Source organism: Mustelus asterias, unplaced genomic scaffold, assembly GCF_964213995.1.
Source record: "Mustelus asterias unplaced genomic scaffold, sMusAst1.hap1.1 HAP1_SCAFFOLD_69, whole genome shotgun sequence".
NCBI classification, from domain to species: Eukaryota; Metazoa; Chordata; class Chondrichthyes; order Carcharhiniformes; family Triakidae; genus Mustelus; species Mustelus asterias.
In genome coordinates, this window is record NW_027590131.1 from 1,215,685 (window position 1) to 1,239,394 (window position 23,710).

General features: G+C 44.7%; 1 protein-coding gene across 1 annotated transcript in view; it reads right to left on the minus strand.

The window, feature by feature from the left end:
- Positions 1-23,710, minus strand: part of LOC144483447 (NACHT, LRR and PYD domains-containing protein 3-like) — a 117,466-nt gene that overhangs the window by 80,042 nt on the left and 13,714 nt on the right. The window contains exons 3-4 of the mRNA XM_078202132.1: positions 14,502-14,596; positions 11,796-11,959 (exon numbers count right to left, since the gene is read on the minus strand). Of these exons, the coding sequence (XP_078058258.1) occupies positions 11,796-11,959; positions 14,502-14,565 (228 nt within the window). The 5' untranslated portion in view covers positions 14,566-14,596. The remainder of the gene's footprint in view (positions 1-11,795; positions 11,960-14,501; positions 14,597-23,710) is intronic.

Consider the following 23,710-nt stretch of genomic DNA (forward strand, 5'->3'; position numbering starts at 1 on the left):
AGGATCTGTTCAGGGATTTCCCAGTTGTTTTGAGTACAGGAGGCAGTCCCTGGACTGGGTCCTGATCCCTTCTCAACACTGAATAAAGATCACATTTTGATTCCGTCCTTAATTTAAACGACATATGAATAAACCAAATTTTTAATTTAAAATAATTTTCAAAGAGAGTGAGAAATCCCAGAGAACCAGCAATAATTTCAATGGGATTAATTTCATCTGAACTTCCGTGCCCAACATGACATCAGATTACTGTTAGACTATATGATCCACTTTTTTATGATGTTGTGGCAGTGTATCATGTAAATGGTAAACACCGCTGCCATGTGTGTCGATAGTGGAGGGTGTGAATGCTGATGTTGGTGAGATGGGGTGTCAATCAGGTGGCTGTTTTGTCCAGGATGCTGTCGAGCGTCTTGAAAGTTGTTGGAACTGCGCACATCCAGGCAACTGGAGACGATTCCATCACACTCTGACTGTGCCTTTTAGACGATGAAGAGGTCTTGGGGAGTGAGGAAGTGAGTCACACTCCACAGAATCTGACCTGCTCTCGTCACCAGTATTTTGTGCCTGGTACAATTCAGTTTCAGGTCAGCTGCACCCCCCCAGCATCGTGATAGAGGGGGATTCAATGATTGTAATGAAATTCAATCGCCAAGGAGGGAGGGGTGGAATCTCTTTTGATGGCATTTGTAATTGCCTGGCATTTTTGTAGCGCGAACGTTACTTGGCATATCGCAGCCCAGGCCTGACTGGTGTCCAGGTTTTCTTGCATATGTGCACTAATTGCTTCAGCATCTGTGGAGTTGCAAATTGTGCTGAAAACAGTGCAATCGTCAGCAAACACCCCACATCTGAGATTAAGTTAGAAGTACGATCACTGATACGTCTTTCTCCTGCCAGAATATTGCCACGGCCCAAAGCATTTACAGTTTACATTTACTTTGGTTATTTCATGATATCATTTGGAGTGAACTGAATTAGCTAAGGACTGACATCTGTGATGACAGGGACCTCAATAGACAGTCACAATAGATCATCTACTGGCTCCTAAAACAGGAAAGGCTCGAAAATCTCAGCAGGTCCGACAGCATCTGTGGGGAGAGAATAGAGCCAAAGTTTCATGCCCAGATAATCCTTCGTCAGAGCTCTGATGAAGGGTCATCCAGACTCGAAACGTTGGCTCTATTCTCTCCTCACAGGTGCTGTCAGACCTGCTGAGATTTTCCGGGGTTTTCTCTTTTTGTTTCACATTGCAGCATCCGCACTATTTTGCTTTAATTCTTTCTTTCACCTCCTGCGTTCTTCTGGCTAATAATATTTGCCAATGTTTCAGCTTTATCTTTTGTACTGGAATGTTCAGACATACTGAAACATATTTAATTTAGGACGTGGATATTTGGGGCGCCTAATACTCCAGATGGTTAGTTAATAATTCACACCAGCCATGGTCGAATCCGGCAGGGATGCAGAGCTTTGGATCCGATTCATTAGATTTCGGGTCACTTCCCTCATGCTTGTTCTGCTGTTTGCTATAAAAGCATTCCCGTGTTGAACCTTCACCTGTTTGACACCTGTTGTTGAGGTACCCCCGGGCGCTATCAATGGCATCCCCTCCTGCACTGTTCATTCACTCGGACTGATACACTGGCAATAGCAGAGCAGATGATATGCTGGGCCGTGAAGGTCGAATACAATTCTGCCGCTCCTACTGATTGATCACACTGTCTAATGGCTGCGCAGTTTTGACTCAACTGATCTGTACAAAACCTATCACATTTAACTCGTTGGTAAATCCACACAACACCTGAAGGTAAGTCAGGACTTTGCCTCCTAATGGAAAGTTTGTTGGTCACTCCGACAACTTTGACCATGTGCATCTGGAACAGACAGCCTGATCAGGAGGAGGTCAAGGAAGTTAAACCTTTTGTTGATTCACTCACCGCCTGCCGCAGACCCAGTGCAGCAGCTATGCCCTTTAGGACGTTGCTCGCTCGTTCAGTGGTGGCGCTACTGAGCATGACTTGTTGATGGATATTTCAGTCCCCACCCAGAGTATATTTCCTGCCCTTGCCATCCTCAGTGCTTCCTCCAAACAGTGCATCATATGGAGGAGCACTTGTTCATCAGATAGTGGGCATTGTAGGCTGAAACCAGCAGGCAATTTCATTGCCACGCTTCCAACCGGATTATGAGACTTCAGGGAGTTCAGACTCAATGTTGAGGAAATCCAGGGCAATCCGCTCCCCACTGGATGTCTTGTGGGTCTTTCCTGTCAGCGGGACAGGTCATACCCAACAATGATGATGGTTGTATTTGGGACATTGTCTGCAAGTATGATGTTAAGAGGTTCATTGTTTCAGGGAACTGGTTGACTAGTCAGTGGGATAGCTTTCCGAATCTTAGCACTGGCCCCACATGATGAAATTTGTAGGGTCGACAGGGTTGGGAATGTAATTGTAATTTCCAGGTGAATCATTCGGTTTCAATACTTTTAGACTTTGCAGCCATTTAATAAAACTGAGTTGCCTCTGAGACTCTTCAAGACGTAATCACACTGTTTTAGAGCTGGGGTCACACGTAGTCCAGACAAGGACAGCAGATCTCAGTCTACAAACGACATTATTGATTGGGATGGGTTTTTACACCAATGGATAATGTTTTCATGGTCAGCATTACCGAAACGAGATTTCAGTTCAAGATGTATTAGTTGATTTTCATTTCCAAAATCTTCCACACTGGTTATTTGAAAGCATGTGCCCACAGTATTAGCCCGGATCTATGCATTATTAGTCAACGCCGTTATCTACATTGAGGAAGGGGTGTGGTGGTAATTTGGCAACAAGTGCAGGTTAGAGGCTGCGAATTCTGCAAGGGTTACCTGTGCATATGTAGAAACATGGAAACCAGGAGTAGAAGAACATTTATCATCTGCCATTCATTGAGATCATAGCTGACCATCTATCTCAATGATGTGGAGATGCCGGCGTTGGACTGGGGTAAACACAGTAAAAAGTCTCACAACACCAGGTTAAAGTCCAACAGGTTTATTTGGTAGCAAATGGCTTTGGTAGCTAGTGGGTTTTGCGACCAAATAAACCTGTTGGACTTTAACCTGGTGTTGTGAGACTTCTTACTGCATCTATCTCAATGACATATTCTCGCCTTCTATCCGTATCTTTTAAAAATGCATTTCTTTCTTGAATATATTCAGTGACTTGGCCTCCAGAACCTTCAAGGGCAGATAATTCCACAGGTCCACTACCCTTTAAGTGAAAAACAATTCTCCTCCTCTCCTAAATAGTCTCCCGTATCCAGAGACTGGGCCCCCTGGTTCTAGATTCCCCAACCATGGAAAACTTATGTCGTCTGTCCAGTGCTGTTCGACTTTTATACATTTCAATCAGATCTCCTCTCATCCTTCTGAACTGTAGTGAAACTGGCAAACTTGAACAAATCCCTCCTCTTCGGACAGTGCGGCCAACTCTTGTGTCAGCCTCCACTATATTTTCTCGATGGCAAATATATCCTTTCAAACCTGCACGCAATACGACAGTTGTGGTCTTGCCAAGGCGCTGTACAGCTGCAGATGGACATGTCTAATTATGATCAGAAGTCCTTTTGCAATGAAGGCACCATTCCATTTGCCTTCCGAGTTGCTCGAGGCATCTGCCTGTGCACTTTCACTGATTGGTGTACAAGGACACCCAGATCCCTCTGGCTGTTTACACTTCCGATTATTTCACCACTTGAATAATACTCTGTTTTTCCACACCAGTGTATAACCTTACATTTAGTGGCATTCTACTGCAACTGCCATTCAATTATCTGCTCACCCACTCACCTTGTCCAAACCACTTTGACAACTCCTTGTATCCTCCATTCCCTTAATCCCACCCAGTATTGTTTCATCAGTAAATTTGAAACTGTTACATTTGGTTCCCTCATCCTGATCATTTATATATTTTGAGAAAAGCTGGGTGTGAAGCCCTGATACCCGTGGTACCGGACAAGTCACTGCCTGCCATGTATTCTCACTCTCTTTTTCTTGTGTATCAATCAATTTGGATCCACACTAACAAATTACCGCCTGACCCATGTACTTTAACTTTGCCCTCTGATTTGTTATGAGGAATCATATCAAAAGCCTTCTGAAAGCACAAACGCAATTCTTCTACTGGGTCTCTCTTAACTATTCTCCTAATTACATCCCCAGAAAACTCCTGTCGATTTTTAAAGCATTATTTGCCTTTTATAAACCCATGCTGGGCTTTTTTCGATCCCGTTAATGTTTTCGAACTAGTTTTTAAAGTTTTTCTGGCGACTTCCCCACTACTGATGTCCGGCTAATTGGTGTGTAATGCTCTTTTTTCTCTTCCTACATTTTTAAATAGTGGGGTTACATTTACAACCCTCAATTCTGTAGGAATTTTGGACAATGACCACCAGTGCATCCAATATTTTCAGAGCCACTTCCTTTAATACTCAGATGTCGAGTATCAGGTTCTGGTGATTTGCCACTCTTTAAACCCATTAATATTCCCATCACATTTTTCTTACAAATACAGATTTCGTTCAATTCCGCCTGTTCATTTGGTTCCCTAACATATTTGGAAGTTGTTTTTTCTTTTCTGTGCCCTCTTTTGTGATGACAGAATGAAAGTTTATGTTCAATTCATCTGCCATTTCTTTATTTTCCTTGGTTCTGATAAGAAGGGACCTCCATTGTCTTTATTTATTTTTTTCTCTTCGCATATTTACAGAGACTTTTACTGTTAGTTTCTACTTGTCTGCAATTGTAATCTCATAATCTACTTCCTGCGCTGGATCATTTTTCAATCTTCTTTTGCTGAATTCAAAACATTTCCCATCATCAGCCTTGCTGCCTTTCTATGCCAATTTTATATGGCTCCACGTTGGTTTTAATATTATCCCTAATTTATTGAATAAGCCACGTTTGAGCCACATTTCAGCAGTTTTTTTGCGCCAGACAGGATGTAAGCACTATTGTAATTCATGAAAACGTTGTTTAAAAATAAACCATTCCCTATCCACCTTCAACCACTTTAGTAAGGTTCCACCATCTATCTTTGATAATTCGCTTCACATACACTCTTAATTTCATTTGTTTAGATTCAGAGCCCTAGTTTCAGATTCAAATATTTAACTCTCGAACTTAATGAAACATTCTGTCATTTAATAGGTGCTCTTCTCCAAGGGAACTGCACAAGATTGTGAATTAATCCTTCATTACTCATTGCACAGTATCTGGTTTAGAATAGCCTGTTCGCTGGTTGGCTCCTCAATGCATTTGTCTAAAAAGAACACTCCAGGAACGCCTCCTCTACTATACCATTGCTAGTTTGGTTTGTCCAATCTCTGTGTAAATTAAATGAATACTTTGCGTCGGTATTCACAAAGGAGAGGGATGTGTTGACTGGGAGTGTCTCGGAGGGGAGTGTTGAACCGTTGGAGAAAATCTCCATTACAAAGGAGGAAGTGTTAGGTTTGTTAGAGAATTTAAACACTGACAAATCCCCAGGGCCTGATGGAATCTATCCAAGGCTGCTCAGGGAGACGAGAGATGAAATCGCTGGGCCTCTGACGCAAATCTTTGTCTCGTCACTGGACGCAGGTGAGGTCCCAGAGGATTGCTAATGTGGTCCCGTTATTTAAGAAGGGTAGGAAGGATAACCCGGGTAATTATAGGCCGGTGAGCTTGACGTCCGTGGTGGGGAAGTTGTTGGAGAAGATTCTTAGAGATAGGATGTATGCGCATTTAGAAAGGAAGAAACTCATTAACGATAGTCAGCATGGTTTTGTGAGAGGGAGGTCATGCCTCACTAACCTGGTGGAGTTTTTTGAAGAAGTGACCAGAATGGTTGACGAGGGAAGGGCCGTGGATGTCTTCTATATGGACTTTAGTAAAGTGTTTGACAAAGTCCCTCATGGTAGGCTGGTTAAAAATGTTGGATCTCATGGGATAAAGGGGGAGGTGTCTAGATGGGTGGAGAACTGGCTTGGTCACAGAAGACAGAGGGTGGTAGTGGAAGGGTCTTTTTCCGGCTGGAGGCCTGTGACTAGTGGTGTTCCGCAGGGCTCTGTATTGGGACCTCTGCTGTTTGTGATTTATATAAATGATCTGGAAGAAGGTGTAACTGGGGTGATCAGTAAGTTTGCGGACGACACAAAATTGGAGGACTTGCAGATAGTGAGGAGCATTGTCAGAGGCTTCAGAAGGATATAATTAGGCTGGAAATTTGGGCAAAGAAATGGCAGATGGAGTTCAATCCTGATAAATGCGAAGTGATGCATTTTGGTAGAAATAATGTAGGGAGGAGCTATATGATAAATGGCAGAACCATAAAGGGTGTAGATACGCAGAGGGACCTGGGGGTGCAAGTCCACAGATCCATGAAAGTGACGTCACAGGTGGAGAAGTTGGTGAAGAAGGCATATGGCATGCTTGCCTTTATAGGACGGGGCATAGAGTATAAAAGTTGGGGTCTGATGTTGTAGATGTATAGAACGTTGGTTCGGCCGCATTTGGAATACTGCGTCCAGTTCTGGTCGCCACACTACCAGAAGGACGTGGGGGCTTTGGAGAGAGTACAGAGGAGGTTTACCAGGATGTTACCTGGTATGGAGGGGCTTAGTTATGAGGAGAGATTGGGTAAACTGGGGTTGTTCTCCCTGGAAAGACGAAGGATGAGGGGAGACTTAATAGAGGTGTATAAAATTATGAAAGGCATAGATAGGGTGAACGGTGGGAAGCTTTTCCCCAGGTCGGTGGTGACGTTCACGAGGGATCATGGGTTCAAGGTGAAGGGGGGGAGGTTTAACACGGATATCAGGCGGACATATTTTACACAGAGGGTGGTGGGAGCCTGGAATGCACTGCCAGGCAACGTGGTGGAGGCGGACACACTGGGAACGTTTAAGGCTTATCTAGACAGCCATATGAACGGAGTGGGAATGGAGGGATACAAAAGAATGGTCTAGTTTGGACCAGGGAGCGGCGCGGGCTTGGAGGGCCGAAGGGCCTGTTCTTGTGCTGTATTATTGTATTGTTCTTTGTTAAGTCTTCCATGATTTCAGTTGGACCCTTATTGCATGAATTCTGGATTTCGTGTTTAACACCTGACCTTCTACACCCCACATAGGCTGCAGCATTCCATGACGTCAGATCATCAACACCGTCAATTAGAAATGGATAAATAAATAAATCCTGGCCTGGATGGTGACACGCACTTCCAGGGAAGAATAAATTAAAGAAAGAGAAGCTCAACTTGTTGATGTTGGGGATTGAGGAGAAAGGGGTAAGAAACTTTTCCAGGTTGTTTGCAGTTTTAACATTTCAATATTAAGTTGTCATGCAGTCAAAACAAGGATATTACCAGAGTTGAGAAATTATTGTCAATGTGAAAATTTGTGAATGTTGGAATAATTCCACTCGGGCAGGGCAAAATACGGGATGTGTTCGTGCAAGTTTTCAAGATGCTGAAAGCAAGTAATGAAATCAATGGACAGCAACAATGGGGAGCAGTTGGGATTTTCGTTCCCAAAGTTTTCATTTGAGTCCCTTTCCCAGTTTTTGTTTGACACATTTCCATCATTCCAACTCTTTTGTGTTTTAAGCTGCTTTTCCCCACCTGCCTTTGTTGCCTCTCACTCGACTTTGTTCACTGCCACTAACACCATTTTCTTTTTTTTTCAGAATTATACCCAAACCGTTTCCTTTTTACAGATGCTGACAGATCCTCTGGCTATTTTCATCTCTGCAGATCGTTTTCAGATCACAATATTTGCTATGTGTCTCCTTTTCTTTCCTATTTTCCAGTTTCCTTCCTCTCTAATTCTACAAAGATCTTGTTGCATTCATTATCATTAGTAGCGTGGGAATAAAATTATGTGGTATTGTGTATTGAACAACAAAATACTGATTTGAATCAGTGAGATAATCCTTCCTCCTCCTGCAATCAGATCTTTTTGTTTGGGACGCAGAAGTTAGGTTTACACTCGACCACAGTTGTGAGGAGGATTATATTTTTGGAAGTGCTGTCTTTCAGATGAGACGTTTACACAAGATACAATCTGCCCATTGCAGTGGATGAAACATGTCGCACAGCACCATTTCAGAAAACAGTCAGAGAGTTATGCCCCAATCAACATCGTAAGAAGACGCATTATATGTTCAGTATCACATTGTTAGCTCTGGGAATTTGATGTATGAAAATTGCCTGACATGTTTCCTATAATACGACGACTACAACTCAAAACTACTTCATTGAATACAAGGAGTTTGGAGATGCTTGGTAGACGTGAAAAACAATTTTTAAACACAAAATATTTTTTATATGCTTGTGTAATTGAAGATGCCTCAGTACAAAATAATTATTGAAGGAAGCAGTTGGATGAAGGGGCTAGATGTGTAGCTATTGGGTACACCGGACCTCTCTTTCACCCATTGTCCTTCAAGGTGGGAGAGGCATAGGCTTTGGACGTTCTGTTAAGGGAGTGTTAGTGATTTGCTGCAGTGCACCTTTTACGAGGTGCATATGCTGACATTGTGACGTGGGAGGAAATATTTTTAAGAACAAATTCCATGCAAATCAAGTGGGTAGCTTCATTCTCGATGGTGTCGAGCTGCTTAGATAATGTTGGACACAATAATCCATGATTGTGGAGTGTATTCCGTCACGTTGCCCATTTTTGTCTTGTGGATTATTCACAGACTTTGGGAATTCAGGAAGTGAGCCTTGCAGCAAATTCCCAGCCTCTGACTCTTCTAGTTAAGGTTGTGTTCAATTGTAACCCTCATGGTTGTTGAAGGGGGTTTCCGCAATGGTAATGTGACTTAGTGTCAAACAGGGATGGAGTTGTGTGGCAGGAATATCACTGACCATTTACTAGACTGGATATTGTTCAGTTCCTGATATCTGAGGAGTTACAGATTAAGTTGTACATTTTAACATCAACACTAAAACACCTCCACTTCTGACCAATTGATAGCAGATAGGTCATGAAACAGCTGGATATATTTTCAGAGAACACAGGACGTTGAGGAACTCAAGTATGAGGACCATGGGTCTGCTAGGATTGACCTCGAACAATCGCAACTATCATTGTGCTAGGTATGACTGCAGCCATTGCAGAGATTTAGCGCAGTTCCCATTCATTTCTATCGCCTGAGCATTCCATGATAGAGTTCAATCAAATAATGTTGTGATGTGAGAGGCAGACACTCGTGTTGGTCCATGAATGGACCAAGGGTTTAATGAGATCAGAAGGCAAGTGATACTGGCAGTACCTAAAAGGAACTTCAATTATCATGTTATTAAACGCTTAAAGTGTATTTATTCATGTTACAAAGAGGCTTGCATTAAGAATGCAATGTAGTGACAAAGATCAAACAAAGAACAATACAGCACAGGAACAGGCCCTTCGGCCCTCCAAGCCCGCGCCGCTCCCCGGTCCAGGATTGAATCCTGAATCCAGGATCCCCGCCCAATTTTCCAGCCTATCTACATACCAATATCCTATCCACCTAGCTGTCCCTCACAGCTACGATGCTTTGTTCATCACAACCTATTAACTCACCCCCACCCCCCCATTCCAGACCATGTGATCTCCAGGGAGAGGCGAAAACCCAGAGTGAAAAACCCCAGGGCCAATATGGGGAAAAAAAATCTGGGAAATTCCTCTCCGACCCCCTGAGGCGATCGAAACGAGTCCAGGAGATCACACTGGCCCTGATCGGAAAATGCTTCCCAACCCGAGTCATTTCCACTTCCACGAACACCATATGAATTCCCTGCCCCCGAGACAGGTTCCCAACTATCCGCAGTCTCGCTCTGTACTGGCACCAGCAAGATGATCATAGAATGAAGCCTTGAAACGAGAAACAAGGAACAATTAGCCCACGCCGCTCCCTGGTCCAAACTAGACCACTCTTTTGTATCCCTCCATTCCCACTCCGTTCATATAGCTGTCTAGATAAGTCTTAAACGTACCCAGTGTGTCCGCCTCCACCACCTTGCCCGGCAACACATTCCAGGCCCCCACGACCCTCTGTGTGAAATATGTCCTTCTGATATCTGTGTTAAACCTCCCCCCCTTCACCTTGAACCTATGACCCCTCGTGAACGTCACCACCGACCCGGGGAAAAGCTTCCCACCGTTCACCCTATCTATGCTTTTCATAATTTTATACACCTCTATTAAGTCTCCCCTCATCCTCCGTCTTTCCAAGGAGAACAACCCCAGTTTCCCCAATCTCTCCTCATAACCAAGCCCCTCCATACCAGGCAACATCCTGGTAAACCTCCTCTGTACTCTCTCCAAAGCCTCCACGTCCTTCTGGTAGTGTGGCGACCAGAACTGGACGCAGTATTCCAAATGCGGCCGAACCAATGTTCTATACATCTGCAACATCAGACCCCAACTTTTATACTCTATGCCCCGTCCTATAAAGGCAAGCATGCCATATGCCTTCTTCACCACCTTCTCCACCTGTGACGTCACCTTCAAAGATCTGTGGACTTGCACACCCAGGTCCCTCTGCGTCTCTACACCCTTTATGGTTCTTCCATTTATCGTGTAGCTCCTCCCTACATTATTCCCACCAAAATGCATCACTTCGCATTTATCAGGATTGAACTCCATCTGCCATTTCCTTGCCCAAATTTCCAGCCTATCTATATCCTTCTGTAGCCTCTGACAATGTTCCTCACTATCTGCAAGTCCTGCCAGTTTTGTGTCGTCCGCAAACTTACTGATCACCCCAGTTACTCCTTCTTCCAGATCATTTATATAAATCACAAACAGCAGAGGTCCCAATACAGAGCCCTGCGGTACACCACTAGTCACAGGCCTCCAGCCGGAAAAAGGCCCTTCCACTACCACCCTCTGTCTTCTATGACCAAGCCAGTTCTCCACCCATCTAGCCACCTCCGTGACCGTGGAAATCCCGTCGTTGTCACGCTCCAGCGCCTGTTCAGGTACATTGAGGGAGAATTTCGCATGGTCAATGCACCAAACCATCACATCTTTCAGACTGTCGGAGGAAAGCTGAACACCCGACGGAAATGCACACAAAAACCCGGCAGCACGGTTCCAAAGTAGTTAGCAGTGCTGCCTCATAGCGCCAGGGACCTGGGTTCAAATCCCGGCTTGGGTCACTGTGTGGAATCTGCACAGTCTCCCCGTGTCTGCGTGGGTTTCTTCCGGCTGCTCTGGTTAGGTGCATTGGCCATGCTAAATTCACCCTCAAGTGTTCCCGAAAAGGCGCTGGAGTATGGCAACTAGGGGATATTCACAGTCACATCTTTGCAGTGTTAATACAAGCTTACTTTTCACAATAATGAATAAACTTTAAAACGTGGAACATGCAGACACCACGGAGACAATGGCTCAAACCAGGAATCGAACCCGGGTTCCCAGCGCTATGAGGCAGTAATGCTAACCACTGTGCCACTTTGCCATCCCAAACTGCAAAGTATCTGCAACTTTAAGTCACTGGCAATGACTCATTTTATCTCTGCCACTTAGTGGAAGGAGGCTTGTGGGGTGCAAATTTTCCATATGGATTTGTCCTGTTTTGGGCAAATGGGATAGACATTTTTTACACGTTGTTGGGTAGATGCATTGTAGCTGCACTGGAACAGTTGTCTCTTTAGGAGAGCAGCAAGAGAGACCATAGCTTCTTACTGTTCAGCAAATTATTCTTCCTCTAATTTCATCAGGTCTGCGAAGTGAAAATGGGCAAAATCACTAAACCCACCATATCCTGGACTTACATGACTTTCTTTCACACCAATATGATCGCATGCTGCAAACATCAGACAGAGTCTCGCCACTCCTTCAATCGCCTGTTCTAGTCTGTCCCGGTAGAATTTGGTCAACAGCAACAGTTGGTCATCTTCACAGTTTGTCAAGAACTCAGTGATTTTAGAGTTTGGATCTGTGAACAGAAATTGGAAAAAAATGAAACACAATGAGTTCCTATCTGGACTGTTTTAATTTCCCGTAAACTTAAAACAACCCACTTAAATGTCATGTGAGCCATGTTATCAACTATCTTTCAGAAAACATTCATGATATTTATCTCATTTGTGAATAAAACCCATGTATCCAGCTGACCTCCAAATCACTTCATACCCCTGGTTAGTAAGAAGCAATTCACATCAACTTTCCAATATCAATTACCTTTTTTGCAGGAAATGTTTTTGCGTTTCGAAGCATTTTTCAATTTCATTCCTGAAAGGTTTTGCCTTTATTTTAACTGCAATCGCCACAGCCGGGATTAGTCTATTCAGGAGCTTGTCTCGCTTGTAACATAACTTCTATCCCTACATGCTCTTGTCCTCTGGACATAAAATCCAACATTAAATTGTTTGTTTTACTTTATGCTCCCTTTTCACGATATTTTAACAATCTATATTCAGGAATTCCCAAGGTTCTGTAGAGCTTCCAAGTTTCTAGGTTTTCCACATTTGGAAAGGGCCCTGTTCTATCCCTTATTGAAAGTGAAGGACCTGATATTTGCCTGCATTTTAATCTATTTGCCACAAACGTGCCAATTCACTTAATTTACTGATATTTCATTGCATAAGGCGGGTAACTACAGGTCGGTTAGCTTAACGTCCGTAGTTGGGAAGATGCTCGAGTCCATTATTAAAGAGGAAATAACAGAGCACCTGAATAAGAATGGTTCGATCAAGCAGACGCAGCATGGATTCATGAAGGGAAAGTCGTGTTTGACGAATCTACTGGACTTTTATGAAGATGTCACTAGTGCGGTTGACAGAGGGGAACCGGTGGATGTGGTGTTTTTAGATTTCCAGGCGTTCGATAAGGTGCCTCACAAAAGGTTGCTGCAGAAGATTGGGGTACACGGAGTTAGGGGTAAGGTGTTGGCGTGGATTGGTGATTGGCTATCTAACAGGAAGCAGAGAGTTGGGATAAATGGGTGCTTTTCTGGTTGGCAGTTGGTGACCAGTGGCGTGCCACAGGGATCGGTGCTGGGGCCTCAATTGTTTACCATTTACATAGATGATCTGGAGGAGGGGACTGAATGTAGGGTATTCAAGTTTGCTGATGACACGAAGGTGAGTGGGAAAGCGAATTGCGTGGAGGATGCGGAAAGTCTGCAGAGAGACTTGGATAGGCTGAGCGAGTGGGCGAGGATCTGGCAGATGGAATATAATGCTAGCAAATGTGAGGTTATCCACTTTGGAAGAAATAATAGTAAATTGGAATATTATTTAAATGGAGAAAAATTACATCGTGCCACTGTGCAGAGGGACCTGGGGGTCCTTGTGCATGAATCGCAAAAACTCAGTCTGCAGGTGCAGCAGGTGATCAAGAAGGCGAATGGAATGTTGGCCTTTATCGCGAGGGGGATAGAATATAAAAGCAGGGAGGTCTTGCTGCAACTGTACAAGGCACTGGTGAGGCCGCAACTGGAGTACTGTGTGCAGTTTTGGTCCCCTTATTTGCGAAAGGATATATTGGCCTTGGAGGGAGTGCAGAGAAGGTTCACCAGGTTGATACCGGAGATGAGGGGTGTAGCTTATGAGGAGAGATTAAACAGATTGGGTCTGTACTCGTTGGAGTTTAGAAGGATGAGGGGTGATCTGATAGAGACATATAAGACAATGAAGGGGCTGGATAGGGTAGAGGTGGAGAGATTCTTTCCACTTAGAAGGGAAACCAGAACTAGAGGGCACAGCCTCAAAATAAGGGGGGGCCGGTTCAGAACAGAGTTGAGGGGGAACTTCTTCTCTCAGAGGGTAGTGAATCTCTGGAATTCTCTGCCCATTGAAGTGGTGGAGGCTTCCTCGTTGAATATGTTTAAATCACGGGTAGATAGTTTTCTGATCGATAAGGGAATTAGGGGATATGGGGAGCAGGCGGGTAAGTGGAACTGATTCGCTTCAGATCAGCCATGATCTTGTTGAATGGCGGGGCAGGCTCGAAGGGCCAGATGGCCTACTCCTGCTCCTATTTCTTATGTTCTTATATTGCCAGCTATATTGACGACAATGTTTCAATAACTTTGTGTCATAATCAGTTTTATATATCCATTTTTTTATTCCAACATCTAGGCTGTCAATAAATTTGGTTAGTAATTGTGAGTCTAACACAGATGCTTCTGGAACACAGCAAGTTGCATCCTGACAGTCAGCCTAAATCACCATTTACCTCATCTCTATCCCTTGCTTTTCCACCAATTTCACAATGAGGTCACAAATTTGCCTTCAATTGCATGACAGACATTTAAAGAAACTCTGTCCAAATTCCTTCTGGATGTCCATGTAAACAATGCCTATCGACATGCACTAGACATTGCTTTCAGCACAACTTCATTATATCAGTTTTACTGGTTTATAATTTGCTGCCGCTATGTTCTTCTCTGTCCCTTGTGTGAACTGCAGATTCATGAATGAGGTCTGGATTCATTAACAGGACGGTGAAAACTTGGGAGTATTTTCTGAACCTACCATTGTCCAAAGTCAATCTTTTTGAAGATATTGGATATACTCCGCTGTTGAAACCTTCAGCCATTTTTGTGACAGGTGTTTTCGATTCTGGTGCTCTGAAATAGACAAATCCAGAGCAGGGTTAAATGGAAACTGTGAAGAGAAAATGCCTTGTTTGTATCTTTAAGCAGCAATGTGATTTCCAAAATTTATATGGGGACAATCTTTTAGTATTTACAATCTCACAAACACCATGTAGATATATGGTAGATCTGACGGTGACCCCACAACCTTGGTACTGCCTCTTAAAAAAATCATCTTGATTTAATTTGCCCTTGAAAATCCCTGGCCCATGTCCAGCCTCCTTTTCTCCAAAACACATGACGATAACTTTACCTGATAAATGTAGACACACCTTTCTTGGAGCTTGTTTGAATACATCTAACTAGGTTTCCACCTACCCCACAATACTGAAACAGCTCGTATCAAAGTCAAACATTACATTCTAGCAGAAATAAAATGGTCAGTGAAGTATCTTCAGCCGACTCTACGTCTCTGAAGCCTTTGGCACAGTTTGTCACATGATCATCTCTTCACTGCCTTCCAGCTGTGTGGAAATTGTCCCTGTCTGTTTGTTTATCCAGTAAATCGCACAGCACATATCACTGGCATTGGTTTATCTTCCCAATCCCATTCTCTGGACTCCCACTGGGTGGGCTATCTGTTCATCATAAATGTATTGCTTGCCAGCATATAAAAAATAGTGTTACACATGCAAGATGATCTTACAAACTGCCCTGAAACTTGTTTCTTGTATCCTAACTTGCACCACGTCTCATTAACCCTAGATCCTTGTACACCATCTGGATCGAGCTTCTCAAATATACCCACTGACTCAAACTTCCCAGCCAGATATTATAGCCCAGCCTTAGATGTTGGCAATATTTCCGCACTCCTGAAAGTTTGGCCAGTCCTTATTTGGATTCTTCTATACATGGGCCCCTTGCCTTCAGCTGCCAAGAGACTACGCTCTGGAGTACTCATCCCAAACATCTTCCAGCCTGTGGAACTCTTTCTTTAATTGAGATACTCATGAAGAGCTATGGATATGAACAAACTGGTTTAGCATTGGGAGATATGGTGGCAGAATGGTTAGCACTACTGTCTCACATCTCCAAGGACCTGCCTTCGATTCCCGGCTTGGTCACTGTCTGTCTGGAGTTTGCACATTCTCCCCGTATCATTGTGGGTTTCCTCAGGCTGCTCCGGTTTCCTCCCACAGTCCAAAGATGTGCGGCTTAGGTTGATTATTCATGTAAGATTGTCCCTTAGTGTGGCGGGATGTGTTAGTTAGAGTGATTAATGGGGTAACTGCGTGGGGTTGTGGGGATAAGTCCAACATGCGATTGTTGTCAGTGCAAACTCGATGGGCCGAATGGCCTCTTTCTGCACTGTAGGGTTTCTATTATTTCTGTGAGGTTTCTGGGTGTCCTTCCTTGTACTTCTTTTGTATCTTGGGATACAGCATCAAGTAGGCAGACTACCAGGGGAAAATTGAAACGTCAAAACACAATCTCTGTAAAGAGATTCAATGTCTATCCCAGACCTTGCAAATGCCCTCCAGGTAAGGAATTTCTCACTCATGCCGGTGGACATGGCATGCTCCCCTTCCAGGGAAACCAGCAGTAAACCTGGCCACAGAAAATGAGTAAATTGTCTGAAGGAGAACCCTATCGAATCTGGTCTTCCTGGAGCCAGTAATAGCCTACAAGGCCAAAGCAGGAACGGGAGGGGCTTCCCTCCTGTTACCAGACATCCTCCCTATCTTCACTTCCACCACTCCCCCCTTCGCTTCATCTACTGTGGGTGCACTGAGATCGGAAACGGGGGGCAGAACTGCAAAAATTAACAAATTAACATGCTTTTCAGAAAACCAGAAAATGTGTGGAGTCAAGGTGAACTTCCCTGGAAACCTAAATGCCTCAAATGAAACAAGAACTGAGAGTGTGTGTGTGAACAGAAGGAACTGACAGCGCAAAGTGATTGCTCCTTGCAACATCCCTCCAACGCAAGTCCACATGGTGAGGAGGATTCCGATATTTTGAACCCTCAACCTGGGATTGTGTCTGTCTGAATGATAACGATGGGCTCTATCCTCCCCGGGTTGGGCACTGTCTGATCTCAATCACTACATCTTGCCTAGTTAACAAACTTTCTGATCTTACTGGCTCCATCTTCCCCTGGGTTACACACTGTCTGATCTCACTGACTCCAGCCTCCCCGGGTTACACACTGTCTGATCTCACTGACTCCATCCTCACCGGGTTACACACTGTCTGATCTCACTGACTCCATCCTCCCCGGGTTACACACTGTCTGATCTCACTGACTCCATCCTCCCCGGGTTACACACTGTCTGATCTCACTGACTCCATCCTCCCCGGGTTACACACTGTCTGATCTCACTGACTCCATCCTCCCCGGGTTACACACTGTCTGATCTCACTGACTCCATCCTCCCCGGGTTACACACTGTCTGATCTCACTGACTCCATCCTCCCCGGGTTACACACTGTCTGATCTCACTGACTCCATCCTCCCCAGGTTACACAGTGTCTGATCTCACTGACTCCATCCTCCCCGGGTTACACACTGTCTGATCTCACTGACTCCATCCTCCCCGGGTTACACACTGTCTGATCTCACTGACTCCATCCTCCCCGGGTTACACACTGTCTGATGTTTTACTACTTTCCCCATTTTTCTGTCCCGGGTCTGTTCACATTTTGGGTGAAAAGCGGAAATTGGCTATTTGCTCTCCGAGCTGAGGATAGATGTACAGAAACAGCGTGTGTTTGAAAAGTGTAACAGTAACAGGAGGTATACTCAGTGCTATAATGCTGTGCCTATTCAGACTAGAATCACCCAGAAACACTCAGTTTTGATGCTGTCTGTATTCAGACTCGAATCACTCTGATATCCTCTGTAATAATGCTGTCCGTATTCAGACCAGAATCTGCACGGTGGCACAGTGGTTAGCACTGCTGCCTCACAGTGCCAGGGACCAGAGTTCGATTCCCGGCTTTGGTCACTGTCTGTATGTAGTTTGTACAATTCTCCCCATGTCCACGTGGGTTTACTCCGGGCGCTCCGGTTTCCTCCCACAATCCAAAGATGTGCGGGTGAGGTGCATTGGCCATGCTAAATTGAACATAGAACATTACAGCGCAGTACAGGCCCTTCGACCCTCGATGTTGCGCCGACCAGTGAAACCAATCTAAAGTCCATCTAACCTACACTATTCCAATGTCATCCATATGTTTATCCAATGACCATTTAAATGCCCTTAATATTGGCAAGTCCACTACTGTTGCAGGCAGGGCATTCCACGCCCTTACTACTCTCGGAGTGAAGAACCTCCCTCTGACACCTGTCCTATATCTATCACCCCTCAATTTAAAGCTGTGTCCCCTCGTGCTAGCTATCACCATCCGAGGAAAAAGGCTCTCACTATCCACCCTATCTAATCCTCTGATCATCTTGTATGCCTCTATTAAGTTACCTCTTAACCTTCTTCTCTCTCAACAAAAAAACAACCTCAAGTCCCTCAGCCTTTCCTCATAAGACCTTCCCACCGTACCAGGCAACATCCTAGTAAATCTCCTCTGCACCCTTTCCAACACTTCCACATCCTTCCAAAAATGCGGCGACCAGAACTGTACGCAATACTCCAAGTGTGGCTGCACCAGTTTTGTACAGCTGCAACATGACCTCCTGGCTCCGATACTCAATCCCTCTCCCAATAAAAGCTAACACTCCGTACGCCTTCTTAACAACCCTATCAACCTGGGTGCCAACTTTCAGGGATCTATGCACATGGACACCGAGATCTCTCTGTTCATCCACACTACCAAGTATCTTACCATTAGCCCAGTACTCTGTAATCCAGTTACAATTAAATTTACAATTACAATTACAAAATTACAATTGCAATTAAATTGCTCCTCAGTGTCAGAGGGACTGGCTAGGAAAGATGCATGGGGTTGTGGGGATAGTGGTCAGTGCAGACTCGATGGGCCAAATGGCCTTCTTCTGCACTGTAGGATTCTATGATTCTATAATCACCCAGATCTACTCAGTGTTGATGCTGCGTCGGAAGCTTTTTCCCAGGGTGGAAGAGTCAATTACTAAGGGCTATAGGTTTTAGGGCGAGGGGCAGGGTTTAAAAGAGATGTAGTTGGCAAGTTTTTTTTTAACACATGTGGTGGGTGCCTGGAGCCGCTGCCGGGGGAGGTAGTTGAAGCGGATACGACAGTGACTTTCAAGGGGCGTCTTGACAAATACATGAACAGAAGGGGATAGAGGGATATGGCCCGTGGAAGAGTAGTTTTTTTAGTTCAGGCAGCATGGGCGGTGCAAGCTTGGAGGGCTGAAGGGCCTGTGTCTCTGCTATAATTTTCTTTGTTCTTTTTTTCTGTGTCTATTTTCTAACTGTTTCCTGTTGCGCTCAGGCGGCAGGCCGATGCATGCGCAGAGAGAGGAGCCGCACTCTGGTCACGTACATGCATAGTGCTGGTCATGATGGTCCGTGCACATCTGTTAACACCTTCTGCTCTTTGCTCAAATGAGGGGGACATTTCTGCAAGGTGACTGAGACTGTGGAGCGCTGGCATGCGAGGGAAAAGCTCAGAGATTGAAATGCCAGTGAAATTCTGCATCTTGCAACATGCATCTTAACAAAATAGACCAGATCAACAAAGGGATAACTTCAAATGTGGCTTCTTAAAAATGAACAGAATCTCAAAGAAAAGTTAAACAAAGCAAAATATGATGAAATGAGTTCAAACACACACCGGTCCCCGCAGTCCTCACCAGGTAAGGAAAGCTTCTATGTTTCAAGCAGATATCGCATTCTCCCATTTTGGGGACACCTGGCAGGGAACATAGCTGCCAGGTCACTGGTGACAAGGCGGCTATGGCAGGTGAGGAGGACCTAGAAGCTATCACCACAAAAGTGGTAGTGTTGGGCAAGCTAATGGGTTAAAGGCAGACAAGTCTCCTGGCTCTGATGGAATGCATCCCAAGGTACGAAAAGAGATGGTGGGGAAAATAGCAAATGCACTAGTGGTAATTCAACAACATTCGCTGGACTCTGCGTAATTCCGGCAGATTGGAAAACAGCAAATGTGACGCCACTGTTCTAAAAAGTAGTTAGACAAAAGGCGGGTAACTGTAGACCTGTTAGCTTAACTTCTGTAGTTGGGAAAATGCTTCAATCTATCATCGAGGAAGAAATAGCGAGACATCTGGATACAAATTGTCCCGTTGGAAAGACAACATGGGTTCATGAAAGGCAAGTTACGTTTGACTAATTTGGTGGTATTCTTTGAGAACATTACGTGCTCAGTGGACAATGAGGAACCTGTGGATGTGGTGTTTCTGGATTTCCAGAAGAAATGTGACATGGTGCCGCGCCAAAGGCTACTGCATAAGATAAAGGTGTGCGGTGTTATGGGTAATGTAATAGATAGAGGATTGGTTAACTAACAGAAAGCAAAGAGTGGGGGTAAATGGGTGTTTTTCTGGTTGGCGATCAGTGACGAGTGATGTGCCTCAGGGATCAGTGTTGGGACCCCAATTGTTTACGATTTACATTGATGATTTGGAGTTGGGGACCAAGTGTAGTGTGTTAAAATTCGCAGATGATACTCTGATGAGTGGCAGAGCAAAGTGCGCAGAGGACACTGAAAGTCTGCAAAGGCATATATATAGTCTAAGTGAGTGGGCGAGGGTCTGGCAGATGGAGTACAATGTTGGTAAATGTGAAGTCATCCATTTGGATATGAATAACCGCAAAATGGACTATTGTTTAAATGGTAAAAAATTGCAGCATGCTGCTGTGCAGAGGGACCTGGGTGTCCTTGTGCATGAATCACAAAATTTGGTTTGCAGGTGCAGCAGGTAATTAAGAAGGCAAATGGAATTTTGTCTTTCATTGCTGGAGGGATGGAGTTTAAAAACAGCGAGATTATGTTGCAGCTGTATAAGGTGCTGGTGAGGCCACACGGAATACTGTGTGCAGTTTTGGTCTCCTTACTTGAGAAAGGACATATTGACAGGGTGCAGAGGAGATTCACTCGGTTGATTCCGGAGTTGAGAGGGTTGGTTTATGAGGACAGACTGAGTAGACTGGGGTTATACTCATTGGAATTCAGAAGAATGAGGGGAGATCTTATAGAAACATATAAGATAATGAAGGGATCAAGTGAATCTCTTGAAGAGTATAGGGGGTGTAGGAGTAGAGTTAAGAGAAGTCAGGAGGGCAAAAAGGGGACAGGAAATTGTTTTGGCAGATGAGGCAAAGGAGAATCCAAAGAGCTTCTACAAATACATAAAGGGCAAAAGAGTAACAAGGGAGAGAGTAGGGCCTCTTAAGGATCAACAAGGTCATCTATCTGCGGATCCACAAGAGATGGGTGAGATCCTAAATGAATATTTTTCATCAGTATTTACTGTTGAGAAAAGCATGGATGTTGGGGAACTTGGAGAAATAAATATTGATGCCTTGAGGAGTGTACATATTACAGAAGGAAATGCTGGAAGTCTTAAAGTGCATCAAGGTAGATAAATCCCCGGGACCTGATGAAGTATATCCCAGGACGTTGTGAAGGCTAGGGAGGAAATTGCGGGTCCCCTAGCCGAGATATTTGAATAATCGATAGTCACGGGTGAGGTGCCTGAAGATTGGCAAATGTTGTGCCTTTGTTTAAAAAGGGCTGCAGGGAAAAGCCTGGGAACTACAGGCCAGTGAGCCTCACATCTGTGGTGGGTAAGTTGTTGGAAGGTATTTTGAGAGACAGGATCTACAGGCATTTAGAGATGCAAGGACTGATTAGGGACAGTCAACATGGCTTTGTGAGTGGAAAATCATGTCTCACAAAGTTGATTGAGTTTTTTGAAGGGGTAACCAAGAAGGTAGATGAGGGCAGGGCAGCTGATGTTGTCTACATGGACTTTAGCAAGGCCTTTGACAAGGTACCGCGTGGTAGGTTGTTGCATAAACTTAAATCTCACGGGATCCAGGGTGAGGTATCTAAATGGATACAAAATTGGCTTCTTGACAGAAGCCAGAGGGTGGTTGTCGAGAGTTGTTTTTCAAACTGGAGGCCTGTGACCAGCGTTGTGCCTCAGGGATCAGTGCTGGGCCCACTGTTAATTTGTCATTTATATTCATAATTTGGATGAGAATATAGGTTAGTAAGTTTGCAGCTGACACCAAGATTGGTGGCATAGTGGACAGTGAGGTTATCTCCAATTGCAACGGGATCTTGGTCAATTGGGCCAGTGGGCTGACGAATGGCAGATGGAGTTTAATTTAGACAAATGCGAGGTGATGCATTTTGGTAGACTGATCCAGGGCAGGACTTAATTAATTGTAGGGCATTGGGGAGAGTTACAGAACAAAGAGATCTCGGGGTACATGTTCATAGCTCCTTCAAAGTGGAGTCAGAGGTGGACAGGGTGGGGAAGAAGGCATTCGGCATGCTTGGTTTCATTGGTCAGAACATTGAATACAGGAGTTGGGACGTCTTGTTGAAGTTATACAAGACATTGGTATGGCCACACTTGGAATACGATGTACAGTTCTGGCCACCCTATTATAGAAAGGATATTATTAAATTAGAAAGGGTGCAGAAAAGATTTACAAGGATGCTACCGGGACTTGATGGATTGAGTTATAAGGAGAAGCTGAATAGACTTGGACTTTTTTCTCTGGAGCGTAGGAGGCTGAAGGGTGACCTTATAGAGGTCTATAAAGTAATGAGGGGAATAGACAAGGTAGATAGTCAATATCTTTTCCCAAGGGTAGGGGAGTCTAAAACTAGAGGGCATAGGTTGAAGGTGAGCGGGGAGAGATACAAAAGTGTCCAGAGGGGCAATTTTTTCACAGAGGGTGGAGTGTGTCTGGAACAAGCTGCCAGAGGTCGTGGTGGAGGCGGGTACAATTTTATCTTTTAAAAAGCATTTAGATAGTTACATGGGAACAATGGGTGTAGAGGGATATGGGCCAAATGCGGGCAATTGGGATTAGCTTAGGAGTTTAAAACAAAAAGGGCGGCATGGACAAGTTGGGCCGAAGGGCCTGTTTCCATGCTGTAAACCTCTATGACTATGGGAATTGATAAGATAGAAGCAGGGAAGTTGGTTCCACCGGCAGGTGAAACTAGAACTAGGAGGCATGGCCTGAAAATAAGGGGTGCAGATTTAGGACTGAGTTGAGGAGGAACTTCTTCACACAAAGCGTTGTGAATCTGTGGAATTCCCTGCCCGGTGAAGCAGTTGAGGCTGCCTTATTGAATGATTTTAAGGCAGGGATAGATAAATTTGGAGGCCATTTGGTCCTTCCAGTCTGCAACAACCACAATTCCACCCAGACCCTATCCCCGTGTTTACCCTGCTAATCCCCGACACCGAGGAGCAACTTAGCATGGCCAATGCACCTATCCTGCTCATCTCTGGAGAGTCGGAGGTACTCCCCGCAGACACGGGGAGAATGTGCAGACTCCACACAGTGAGCCAAGGCCGGCAAAGTCAGCGAGGTGAAAGTTGTGCAGTAGAAGCCCAGACAGGGCAAAAGGGAGGGGATTTCCATGAGACACAAACATTGTGGGTTCCAGTTCTCTCTGTCTACAGAGTTTGGGATTTGGGGCTGCTGTGGCAATACACGTGTTGCACTGTGAATGTGCACATATCCTCGTATTCAATCAACCTCTGTCAGTTTCCTTGCATTTGTTGATTTACAGCCGCACAAAACAATTTAGTTTCATGTGCTGCAAATGCTCAGACAGGGCCCAGACTGAAATAATGGAGAGAGATCTGGTGCTGTGTTTACTCAGACAAGCGCTTGATTGCAGTAATTTAGATGCTGCAGCAGTGTTTACACAGACACGGCCTAGATTGTAATAACAGATCTTTCTGTGAAACGTTGAATCATCCAATTGCTGCAGTGCAGGAGGAGGCCATTTGGTCCATCCAGTCTGTACCGCCCACAATCCCACCCAGACCCTCTCCCCGTGTTGACCCTGCTAATCCCCCTGACACTGAGCAGCAACTGAGCCTGGCCAGTGCCCCTGTGCTGCTGATGTTTGGAGTGTGAGGAAAGGGCCGCAGACACGGGGAGAATGTGCAGACTCCACACAGACAGTGAGCCAAGGCCGGGAATTGAAGCC